The sequence below is a fragment of the Loxodonta africana genome, chromosome 12 (assembly GCF_030014295.1).
Source record: "Loxodonta africana isolate mLoxAfr1 chromosome 12, mLoxAfr1.hap2, whole genome shotgun sequence".
Lineage (NCBI taxonomy): Eukaryota > Metazoa > Chordata > Mammalia > Proboscidea > Elephantidae > Loxodonta > Loxodonta africana.
Window position 1 is genome coordinate 18,148,440 of NC_087353.1, and position 13,169 is coordinate 18,161,608.

General features: G+C 36.1%; 1 protein-coding gene across 12 annotated transcripts in view; it reads right to left on the reverse strand.

The window, feature by feature from the left end:
* Positions 1-2,798: 2,798 nt before the first annotated feature.
* The window catches only part of KIDINS220 (kinase D interacting substrate 220), a 128,843-nt gene continuing 118,472 nt past the window's right edge, over positions 2,799-13,169 (reverse strand). For all 12 annotated transcript variants that reach the window (XM_064295005.1, XM_064294999.1, XM_064294996.1 and 9 more), the window contains 4 exons: positions 11,338-11,469; positions 9,237-9,335; positions 8,471-8,707; positions 2,799-5,859 (listed from right to left, as the gene is read on the reverse strand). In XM_064295005.1, coding sequence (XP_064151075.1) covers positions 4,597-5,859; positions 8,471-8,707; positions 9,237-9,335; positions 11,338-11,469 — 1,731 coding nt within the window. In that variant the 3' untranslated portion in view covers positions 2,799-4,596. The remainder of the gene's footprint in view (positions 5,860-8,470; positions 8,708-9,236; positions 9,336-11,337; positions 11,470-13,169) is intronic.

The window sequence follows — 13,169 nt, forward strand, 5'->3', positions numbered from 1 at the left end:
GCTGGATGGCAGGATTACTGAACAGGTAGGATCTTCTTTGCCCTCTTATAGTTGGTGAGGAAGCCAACTGTGAGAAGTTAACCGAACTGTCAGTAGGAAGGAGAAAGCAACGCTGCTTGGGTCTATGGGCAGGGTACTAGGATTAGAGCCCTGGTTGCCTTGAAAGAAAATGAGGCAAATAAGTATAAAATACATTTTACAATGAGAAAATGGTTAGTGGACAGTTGAGTCGGTCTTCATTATTTCAATTTGAATGACACGGGACACAGTTCTAGATGGTTTATTTTAAAAGTAAAATTCCTTTAGTCAAGTGCTAATACTTCAGTTTGATATATTAGGCTTCATTTTGCTAAATCCTGGCAAGGCTAAGACAGGGCTCCTAACACACATCACTAGGGTAAATAATACAGCAAAAAGCGTATTTAACTTAAGAATATTAAGGACTTAGGTGTATTCTTCGTAAACAAACAACTGCTGGTTAGATTCAAAATATTTTGTGGCTTTAAAACAGGAACTCTGCCTTTGTTTTAAACCATTATGCAATGCCTGTTTTTGATCATTTAGGTTGGTTTTCACTCTAGTGAGGCCAAAACACTGACACTGACTGACCTTTAAAGAGTCATCTAACCGTTTGGAAATAATTTCCCTTTCTTGATCTTATAAATTCTTACTTTTCCAAAGTGACTCACCATGCAAGAAATTCAGGATAGTGCTTCTCCTGTGGCCACCTAGGTCCCATTCAAATAGTGTTACTACTCAAAGTTCCAGAAAGCCCTCGTTATGAAACACTTCACCCACAGCACGGACCTGTGTGTGGCTAAACAGGCTCTGATGATGGTGTTGACCATGGCTGTGACCTTACTAATAATTTTATTTAAAATGCTTTTGACCATATAGGTGACATTGGTTAATTTCTAACAATCACTTCATACGTTTCTTACTTAACTTGATTGCTTAAAGTGGTGAGAATATGAATTCTTTAATTGGTGAGAACCGTTCTCAACAGCTGTCTTGACACTAATTGACTTTGAAAACCAATTTTTCACCTACCTTAGTTTAATATGGATCCTCTGAAGAGCTATCTATCTCAATGGCAGCATTTTCTTCCTAGGCATGAAAGGGTTTAAAATTATGTAAGATGTAAAGATTTCTTTCTCCTTAATCAGTCTCAACCAGGGATTCTCAACCTTTGCCAAATGATGAGCCATTAAAAGACCATCCAATGTTGGCTCATGGTTACATATTAATTTCTATTTTTCATTTGCATAATCATTGCCTACACTTAAAATTCTGAAGTAGGCAAGGTATTACAATCTGGAAATTAAAAAGCCAATAATTTCAGATCAACCACCCTGCCCCAAGCAACTAAGTATCCCCACCTATTTCTTCCCTTTTGCCAGTGTTAAAGTAAGTCAAGAAGGGAAAGTAGGACTACAAGGGCCTAGACATTCAGTCTCTGAATAGTTAAGTGTTTTCCAAAGGAATTTATTTTATTGCACCTGCTACTCCTTCAATCCCATTCACCCATTAGGTAAAGGGAAAAAGTGTCCTTTAGTTCTCTCTTTTCCTGGTAGTTATGCTGATTCACTCCAGAGTTAGCCTGGAATTCAGGGATTTTTAAACTTTGTTATACTTCTAAATAGGCTGAGAATTCCTGGTATAACCAATAATTACGTGGTCTTTAGATCTTTTAAGTTTAGTGTTTTAGCCAGAAGGATTTAATTTTATTAAAAAATTTTTTTTTCTAATGGTTAGTATTTGTAAGAAAAAAAATCATGATTACAAGTATATTCGACTGCAGCACTATAACATGCAAATGATCTAAAGAGTTCTCAACTTAAGTGGAGAATTTTAGCAAATAACTTTCTAAAATTATTTTGCTAGGCAATTAAAATTATTCTGACCACTAAATAAAACTCCAATAAGTAAAATATAACATGAAGACACATTCTTCTGCTAATATTGAAAATGTTGGTTTAGTTATGAAAGCTTAAATTTCCCAGAATATGAGAACTGATCCTTAAATGTCCAGCACCGTCAAAGTTACAGCAATGGAGACATTGTCAACGGCTTCGTTTCATTTCTAGTCTTCAGAAAGGCTGTGACAGGTATCGCTCTATACTGCCAAGGCAGATGGACTTAAACTACCAGGTAGAATTTAATGTTATGCTACAAGAAGTGGACTATCTGGTGCTTAAACTGAAGGTCAAATGGTTTATAAAATACGGCAAGACTCTAAAATGATGCAGAATCGAAGGGACTAGAGTAAGATTACAGTACCAGTTTTCTTTTCTATCCATTTTTCATCCAGCTTAAGGCAGTTTTGCGTATGTAAAAACCAGAGAGAACTATGTATTATAAGCACATATAAGATACACACACACAACAGATTCAAAGGGATGATGGAATGACTCAATAACCCATCTGTATCAGTACAAAAAAAACAAACTTTTCCAGAATGTACATGTAATAATTAAACCGATATCCTTCCAGGATCTGGTAACCTACTTCTGATGGCTACAGAAATGTAGAGATAAGTGCAGGTGATGCTCGTTCTTCACGAAAGCACCACATAGGCACTGGGAATTAGGTGCCAAATTCTCTCAAAAAGATTAGTGGAGCAGCTCAGAACACAGGGTCCTAACAACTGGTCTTTTAACAAACTTTAGAGATATGACCACAAAAAACAAAAACAAATAAACCAACAAACTAAAAACAAAACAAAAAAACAATTACTTTATAACTTTTAATCAAAATTTGAATCATCACTGTAGTGAATAAAAATTCATGAGTCAGAATAGCATGCGACTTTTTTTTTATTGTTTTCTAATCTATTTGTACACTTAATACTCTAGTATTGATTTCACAAACAGTGTAAAGGGCGTACAACAATGATATTAACCTGCATCTACTCACCTGACAAGGAATAAAATATTGCTTCTGAAATAATTACTAGTTATACAATATTATAAACTAATAAACACTATAAATATAAAAATGTTAACATTTCAATGTATCATGCCAATAACATCCTGCCTTTTTAAAAAATTGGTTAAAACACTTGTTAAAGGTCATGCAAAATAAATACTTCATGAAAACTGTTAGGTTACACTCAGACATCAAAGCAATAAAACACAGGACAGCAGCTACTTAGTGCAATGACTGGCCAAGTAAATAATTTATTCAGTATATTAATAAAACTCCATTAAGTGACAAACATACAAACGTAGCACTTAATTTAGATAACCACACATCTACAACCTCACCACCTAATATCCTTTCTATCTGTGATTTAGGATATATTGCCAGAATTAATTCTACATAAATACGCTACATTAAAAAGCAAAACCGTTTCGCTGCCTGAGAAGAGGGTACATTTCTGGTCCACATGATACTTCAATGTGATCACTCTCTTAACTCTGCTGACAATAAAAGGAATGTATAAAGTTCTATAGTCACACCAGTTGTATCTTTTCTTACTCTTGGTTACATTTAACTCTTTAAAAAAAGGTTATGATTTTCTTTCTTACTAGTCTCCTCCAAAATTAATTTGCTGATTTAGGAATAGGTGAAGTAGATAAACTCTGCCTTGGTATAGGTCATGATTTAGTTTTACCTGATTATTTCCTTGAATTGTCGCAGTCCTTTCTAATTATTTCCTTACTTACTCATGCCATAAATATTTATTAGTGCTTGTCATTATCCGTGTCTGACTTCAGAGAATGACTTCCCGCTTTCTGAATCTCACTGCTGGCCTCACTAAGAAAAGCTGGCCACACAATTTGAAAAAGTGGCAGAGCAGGATGGGTTCTCTGGTACAAGGGTATGATGATGGTACAAGCCAGGTGTGCGGTTCTGAGAGAGCCGCCATGTAACGTGGAGGTTACTGGTCCCTCTCCCTCATTACTGGGGATCCACCAAGAGCACTGTTGATTCACTTTCGTATCAATTTTTTGTACTTCCTTGTCAATTTTTAAAGCCCTCTTTATTATACCTTTTTTACTTAAAATTTTAAAGCCTCTTTGATAAGCAATTAATCTGTTACAGACAATACTGATTCCTCAATTTATAAGCATTCACCTTTAGCCTCTGAGCTACTTCGTGATCTGTAAATTCTAAACTAAATAGATTAAAACTCTTAGGAGCGAAATTTGCTGTGGTTCACCTAACACCCTGTCTTCTACGTAACAGGCCCTAAAATATTTGATGAATGAATTTCCTATAAAAAGAATCTCTAGCTTTTTATTTTCTTTGGTAAATTAAACCCCTTAACTTTAACAAAATATTTCTGATGTATCTTTATACCAGATCTCATCTCAAAAAATTTCTGTGGGGTTATATGCCAGTGAAAGGTATATTGATAGTAGTGAGTTTTTATGATTTTTTAATCACAAAGACAATGGAGGTTGATTAATGAATCAGTTCTTATACCTTCCTCTGTTGTCTAATATGCGATTCTCTCTTTTACTAAAGGCCTTGTTTGTTAATCATCTGTGAATGAAATGCACAAGATGTCGTGCATGGGTGGACCCACCATAAAACTCAGGAAAATTCTGTCATAGGGGTATAGTACTATTCTACTTTTGCTTGTTTTTCTTAAAGAATGCTTTCTCTTTCTTCCCCAAAAGCTGTACTATCAGAAGAGACTGCTGCATGGAGCTCTGAAGAATCTTTTGCGAGCCTTGTGTAACTTGAGCGTTGGCTTCGTTTATGCGTCACGCTTTTTAGATTTTCATTCTGAATAACAGTTGGGTTGGAACTGGAACCAGGCCTCAAAATGGCTTGAGAAGTATCCCTAATTCCTTCCATTTCATCAAAATTTTGATTGGCTCTATTAGCTGGGGCACTATTGTTGTTCAGAGTCATGGTGCTAGGTGTTCGATTCAGGTTGTAGGCTTTTTGGCATGTTGGCCAGTTTTCCTCAGGGCTGCTGGCTATCAAGCTACATTCAGAAGGGCTTTTCTTGTCTTCTGAACAAATGGACATCCGAGCTAGAACTGGATCTTGAAGACCACTCAAGCTGTGTGGTATTCCCCGTTTTCCACTGTGGCTGTCGTCTTCAAGCTCTATGAGATTTGCCTTTTCAAGCTGGGAGTCATCAGCCGCCTCGTTGTGAAGAGAGTGATTGGGGGAACTTTCACTGGATCTTACTCCTGAATCTGAGGAATCCTTTTTGTCAAGGAGTGCATCTGATAAATATTCTTTTGCTTTAATTAAGGTTCTAATAGGCTCTGCACTGTGTTCCGGAGATTTTGACGTTCTCTCTACTTTCCCTTCAGCTTTTTTATCCTTATCATCTTTGAGCAATGGGGTATTATCTGATTCTTCTGTCCCAGATTCATCTTCGTCGCTTGGAAGTTTTTGATAGCGCAGTCCACCTCCCTTAAGCTTCAAATCTGTCTGGAAGAGACTTGACCTTTCCGAGGATTTCTTGCTTGGAAGAAGTTTACTGCCTGACTGGTCAGATTTTTCATCTTCTTCAGTGATAGGATCCAGGGGTGAGGCATCATTGGTGGAAACACCTGATGATGAGTAATCTATAACATCTCCCCTCTTCATTAAAAATGACTTCCTTCCATCATCTTGCTTTGGTTCACTATCTTTCCCTTTCTCTTGTTCCAGGTTAGAATGAATGGAGCCCCCTGATGAGCTCTGACCCATATAATACGTGCTATGTGGAGAAGATCTGCCACTAATTGTTGTAGGACCTGTACCCCCTTCTAACTGGGACATCTGAGCAATATATTCTCTATAGGCATCTCTATACTCGGCCTGCACCTTATCAGTAAGCTTTGAAATTTCAATACTGGAATCCTGGGAATTGAGACTTGAAAGACTTGGGGTTCTGCGAGTTTGTGACTGTAAAGACAGAAGAAAAAAAAAAAATTAAGAATTCAAGTAAGCAAAGGAAAAAAAAAAAGGCATAATAAGCATCAGCTCAGAAAGCACATATGTACACTATGAATAAAAAGTTCTCAAAATATCCAGTACTTTATAAAAGAATTCTATGTAACATAGTCAAACAAAAGCTATAAACTTATAATTCTATTGTTCCTAAAAAGTTTTATAAGAATTGAAACAAAATTAGTTTATTGTTAATGTTTAAAAGTACAATTAAAGGTTGTATTAACAAATAATCTTAGCACTTGTCTTCTCATAATTTCAAACTGTTAAGGCAAAAGGCACCTCCATTAATAAAATATAAAAATTCCTCTCGGAAGTGACAAAGAAGAGAGATAAGGTATATCTCAAGAACAAAACACTCAAGTCTTCAATATATGCTTTGAAGGACCTTTTCTCAAATTGTATGACAGAAACTTTCTGTCAGATTTCAATTCAGGGGAAGACAATGTATTCAAAGAAAACATATTTGGAGAAAAAAAAAGAATTTAAAAGGAATACAGTGTAATAAATAAGATGAATAAAGGATGCAAATGAATAGAAATGAAAGCCATGAGGCCAATAGTTGGGCCCTAGTAAACAGAGAAATGAAATATTTTTGAAAGTTTGATTTCCAATATGAAGTTTTAGAATTAGGATTGTTTTAGGTCCCAGGAAAGCTACTAAATGAGGGGTTAAAGAGTACATATTAAGATAAAGAAGATGGAAATGGAAGAAAAAGAGTCAAGGAAGCTTAAGAGACAAAAGCAAAAGATAAAACAAAGCAGCAGAAGCAAGGCAAAGTCTTGCACAAGGAAAAAATGTTCTCTTTTCCTTCAGAAGGTCCTCTGCAATCTAAGTGCTGTCAGTCATCCTTCAATGCAGTGGTTTTCAAAATGCAGTCTTCGTACCCCTTAAGGTCTCTGAGGCCCCTTTTTCAGGGGATCCACGCAGTCAAAGCCATTATCATAAGAACACCAAACCAAACCCATTGTGGCTGAGTCGATTCCAACCATAGCGACCAACCGGACAGGACAGACTGGAACTGCCCCATAACGTTTCCAAAGAGCAGCTGGTGGATTCGAACTGCCGACCTTTTGGTTAGCAGCCAAACTCTTAACCACTGCGCCATCAGGGTTCCATCCTAAGAATACTAAGATATTACTTGGCTTTTTCACTCTCATTTTCACAAAAGTGTACAGTGGCGTTTTCAAGAGGCTACATGATGTGTGATATCACAAAAGATTTATTGCAGAAGCAGGTACTATTCAGTCATTAAAGAAATTTTCAAAACAATACCATTCTCGCTAAATTTTGTTTTGTCTTGGAAAATAGTTATTTTTCATAAAAATGTTATTTATGTTAACATGTAATTGGTTTATTTTTACATAAATGAATAAATAAATATTTTTTTGAAACTTTCTCAGTTTTTTATTTCTAATGCAGTAAATACCTATAGCTGTACCTTACGTAAACAAAGCTCTTTGGGGTCCTCAATAATGTTTAATAGGGTAAAGGTATGCTGAGATCAAAAAACATTTGAGAACTTCTGCACTAATGAGAAGGGTCTGAATCTCTGGTCATAGTAGGAAATACCAAGTAAAGAAAAGGTGAGGATGGAGACTTCTTAAGAAATTTGAAAAGGAATCTTAGGGAAAAGAAAGGAACTACAGTTACCGAAACAAAGAGACAAAAGGATGAGGTATGGGCTTATCTTGTTTTTTAAAATAAGGAAATTAAAAAAATAATAATCAATACTCAATAATAAGCTTATTATTAAGTTCCCCAAATTAAAGAAATTAGGTAGATAATATGGTAAAAAAAGATAATACAAAAAAAAAAAAAATTCTAATTACCAACCAAACCAAACAAAAAACCCTTGAAGATGGTAGGAGTACCAGGCACTGCTTTTGCTACATACTGCTCCCTTTCACCATGGAGCTCCTTACTGCTTTCCTCCTTGTTTGTCTTCTCTTTCTTGTATCCTGCTCTCTCTCTGCTAGTTCACTTTCCTGCTTATTCTTCCCTCAATCCTTCTCATGTTTCTCTTTACTTTTTTTTTTCCTATTCCTGCTCTTCTCCTGTTCTCCCTCTTCTAATGAATACCCAGAGAAAGAACGTACCCATATGTAGCATCAGATGAGAAAACAAACATTCATGTAGAATATACATTCTATTTATGTACTGAAAAACCAAATTATGGTGCTCGAGTTTACATGGTAAGCTTTCTACTGTGGAAATATTTTAGTCAATGATTAATGAATTGAATTTGTTAGGAAAATAGCAAGAGAAAAACTGAACTTTCCTAACCACCATAACTAAAGTCACCAGCTTCCTATTTACAGCTGAGTTCTCTAAGCCATTACCCTATTTTATTGTCTTCACAGCTCTTATCAATTCTGAAATAATCTTACTTTTTCTTTCTTTTACTGTCTCACTGAAGAACTCCATGAGAACAGAGTCCTCCATCTTGCTCACTTAGGTACTCATTAATATCTTCTGAAAAGCCGCACAAATGCACCAAAATTTCTCAGGGCATTAAATATTGTCCTTATTCTTCAGTGACATGAAAAATGACACTGATAAATACCTGCCAACTTAAATTACTGTGACGTGGGGCACCTTCATCTAGGCCAAGTGTATTCAGTTCTTCAAAGCTGAAGTTCAGTGTGTAGGGAGTCTGACTGGAAAGCTCGGTGTGAGGCAATTCGTTGTGTGAAGCACGACGAGCAGATTCACCATGAGGAACTGGGCCGCTGCTGTTTTCACTAAGTAAACGTGGGTCTTCAGGGACGACCTGGTTTTCCGCATTTCTCATTTCTAGTACCTAATGAAAGAAAAACTGTCATTAATATCCACAATGGCAAATTACATTTCAGAAGCTTTGGAAATAGTTTACAAAATAAAACATTATAAAGTTGGTATAATGGAAATGAGAATGCACACTTCCTGTAAGTGAACTTCTAATGAATTGAAACTGTATTTGCGTATCTTGAATTTTAATTAATACTGAAATAAGCAACGGCAATAATCACCATACACGTGCTACACTCTGGTTTGACCATTATGTTATTATTTTAGTTTAAAAATTTAACTTGAGAACAAAATAAAATGCAACTGGAGTGAAAGCTTAGGAGAATTCATGGGTGGCCTCGTTCCCAAATTTCTCAGTGTAACGCCCAAAAGGTAAAAGCTGTCCAGTGCTGCTGTGTATCTATATTCTCCACAAAACAGGGTTCTACGATGTGTAAAATGCAATTTTTAAACATTTAATACCAGCTTAGACCAGTACTAGTTATATTAGCACTGGTTTTATGCAATGCTGTAAATAACATTTTAATTAAAAAATATCTTACCGTGCTTCTGAAAAGGTGCCAGTCTCCAAAATTCATATTCATTTCTTTTTTCAGTTCATCAATGTTACACTGAGCTAACACACGGCCATTTATATTTGCCTGAGTAAAAATAAAAAATTATAAAGACAAGTGAAATATGAAATATTCTGAGTTAGTACTGATTAAAAAGCACATTCATATTTAAGAAAGTCATTAGAGACTAGAAAAGAGTGGCCTAAAGAAAGGCTACCATCTCATGTAATAATATAACAACCAAGCTGAATTTGAACAACTCAAGCCAGCGGTATTTTTCCAAGTATCTTAAGCATTCAAGAAAAACAAACCACTGTTCAGGAGCCAACCCAAGGCTAATCCTCCCAACTGTTCCCGAAATTACCTACCCTGTTAAGAGCAACTTCAAACTGTTAGTTTTTCTTCTTTAACCTTATAAACTACGAACAGGAATACAAGCTGCTAGAAAGGGAGAAACACTCTGTCCTCTAAAGTGTCAGTCACCGACCCAGTCCTCCTCAATGCTCTGACAAACTTGTCCACCAGTCATATTAGATGACTTCAGTCATAAAGAATGCCCACCCATTGAGTCTCAAATCTATTAACGTCACAAAAATAATCTTATCACTATTGAGTCTGTAATTCTAGTTTCCCCCAAGTAAGAAACAATAGAATTTTCTTTATTAATAGTAGGTAGCGTATTAATTTTATGGAACCTCGTGGTGCAATGGTTAAGAGCTTGGCTGCTAACCAAAAGGTCACCAGTTCAAATCCACCAGCCAATCCTTGGAAACGCTATGGGGCAGTTCTACTCTGTCCTGTAGGGTTGCTATGAGTCAGAATTGACTCAATGGCAATTTTTTTTTTTAATATTGATTTTATGAAATAGATACCTGATTTTATTACCTGCAGTAAAATTATGGAATATCTCTGCTTAAAACTGATAGAATGTTCAGAGCAAGGTCTAGAGCAAACCTGCGACAGAAGCTCAGCTGTAAAAAGGCGAAGTTCACTGCACTTAATACAGAAACCAATTGTTGTGATGGACTTCAAAAGCCAGGGACCGGGAGTACAGAATTGAGTGGGAAGAGAACCACTGTACTGATGGATGAAAGTCACCACAAAGGATCCATGCTGGAGAGATCGCTCTTTTCCTGACACGAACCAAGTTACTTGGACAATCAGGTTTGTGCATCAAAAAGGCGGTGCTTGAGTCTTACGCAAGTGGATTAGCACTAACTAGCTCCATAAGAAAACTGATGGTACCTGAAACCTTTCTGACTAAACATTGGTTAAGACTAGTAAAATTGTAACTATTTATGCTCGGAATTCTTCCAAAAACGTCTTTTAGATATCATTCTTTAAAAGTATGTAAACATTAGAGGCTTGTTATTAATAATTTTCTACTTTACCACAATATTCTGATATAAAAAGCCTAACTTAGCGGAAATAGCTACTATAACGGGGGCTCAGTAGCCTTGAATACAGGAAACTTCCCTCACAATCCCAGGCATCACTGTCCAACTCGTGACAGCCATTAGAGCTGCAAGAATAGCATCTAGGAGAAAATAAAATTCTTCGGACATATGAGCCTTGCACACCCAAACCTGTGAGATGTTATCACGTCACATCATCATAAGTACTGTAAGACATGAAAATGGGAACTTGGGGGAAAATGAAGCAAGTGTGGTTTACTTTGATAATTATTAAGTCATAGATAGTAAAATTAAAGAAAAGTAGCATAAATGAGAAGGCCTTCAAATGTTCTATGTTCCACACTGGAAAGATGAGTTATTATTAATCTAAACATGAAATAAATCCCTTAGAGCTCCATACTTCTCATCACGGCTTTTTTTTTTTTTTTTTAACTTACAATCGATCTTTTAAAAATAACATTGTAGTAGAGCTACTTTTCTTTTATTCATTTATAAAATAAGGGATAGTAGTCCAATTTTAGGACACAAAAGAGTAAGACTCAGGTTTCCATTTAGATTTCCCCTTTCCACAGAGAATCCATCTTAGGAGCTAAAGATCAGGCTCTCCATTTCTCGAGTCCTGTCCTCTGCAACTTCAAGCCCTCCCTACAGGTAGCATGCACTGCGTGTATCACCTTTTTGATGGTTGCACAATACTGAGGCAGCACACTCTGGTCCAGTCCTTCTATCTGTCTTAGTTTCTCACACACTGCATCCACGTTCATTGAATTCAGTGATATTAATGGTCCGGAGGCTGGGCCTGACCCCTAGGTAAGTTTGGAAGAAATACATGTATGAATAGCATTTAATGTTGATACATGAGGACACACAGCAGAGAAAACTCACCAAGTTATACTTGAAGCACCCTGATTAACAACACATTTTCAAGTAAAATAAAAACAATAGATGGCTGTAGTATGGTCAGGAAATACCATTATAAACCATTATACCATTATAAACATCATCTTACTCTTTTTATATAACCTAAAAAAAACTGTATCAATAGAGGTACCTTTTAAAGTAGTAATGAATTACCATGGCCAAACAAGTAGCAATCACTTTTTGCAGATGTTAGTTCTTTCAGGACACGGGGCGTCATAGAATAAACATTTGGGATCTGACAGTTAGAATCAAGATGAAAACTGTTGACTTTCCTCTAAGGCATTACTTTTTTCCAGAAAGATAAAGTTGACTGTTTTAATTTCTGGGCTAGAAAAGAAGTATGAAGGACATGCTCTATTCCCTAACCTCTAGGCATACTTGAGTTTGAAACTAGCAAGTAGTCAAAAATAACATGTACATATGGTTAGAGTCACTGCTAAACAACTGAAACTTAGTTATAATAGCCTTTAAAAATAGGAAAAGTTAGCTAACGCTATATCTGAAAACCACACAACCCAATGATGAAGCAAAACCTGGAAAGGGACTAGTTCATAAACACAAAATTTTATGATTCTTTACATTTTTTTCCAGTGTTCATAAACGCTGTTCCCTCTCTTTGGAACCACCACCCTCTTTCCTTTGATCTAACGACCTATGTTCTTCCAGCAGTTTCCGAAGGGCTCACACTACCACCTAGCTTGGTTTACTTCTATTCATTTTTCTTTTTGGAGATTGTATTTTCTGCATTTGAGTCATTTTCTGCTATTAAGTTGAAATTTTAATAGGGGTATCACAGTACAATCTACCTCTTTATAAACTGGCTGACATTTTTCATTCAAAATAAATCTCTTTACATAGTTCTACTGTCTGCTTGGGTGAGTGTAGCCAAATTCAAAGTATTAACGATCCACTATTATAGAAATTTAAAATGGTTTCTATGAATTTTTAATAATTATACTTGTTTTATCTTTTCTTTTTTTGAACAGTTTTATTGAGACATACGTCACATGCCATACAATTCATCCATTTAAAGTGTCCAATTCAACGGTTTTTAGTGTTATTTGTACAGTATTTTAATATATCTGTCATCACAGTGAATTTTAGAACATTTTCACCAACCAAAAAAGAAACCCCCATACCTTTAGCAGTTACTCCCCATTTCTCCCTAACATCCAACCCACACCTCTACCTGTTGCCATCGAGTCGATTCCGACTCATAGCGACCCTACAGGACACAGCAAAACTGCCCCATAGGATTTCCAAGGAGCGCCTGGTAGATTCAAACTGCCAGCCTTTCGGTTAGCAGCTGAGCTCTTAATCAATGCACCACCAGGGCTCCAAAGCTCTAGACAGCCATTAATCTACTGTCTTGTCTCTCTGGATTTGCCTATTCTGGATATTTCATATAAACGTATCTGGCTCCATCACTTAACGTATTTTCAAGGCTCACCCATGTTACGGCACGTATTACTATTTCATTCCTTTTTATTGATGAATAATATTTGCCTTTTAAATCATCTTTAATTCTATCTTTCAAGTGCTTTTATTTCTTAAACTGTCTCCTCTGGATATATTTATACTTGTT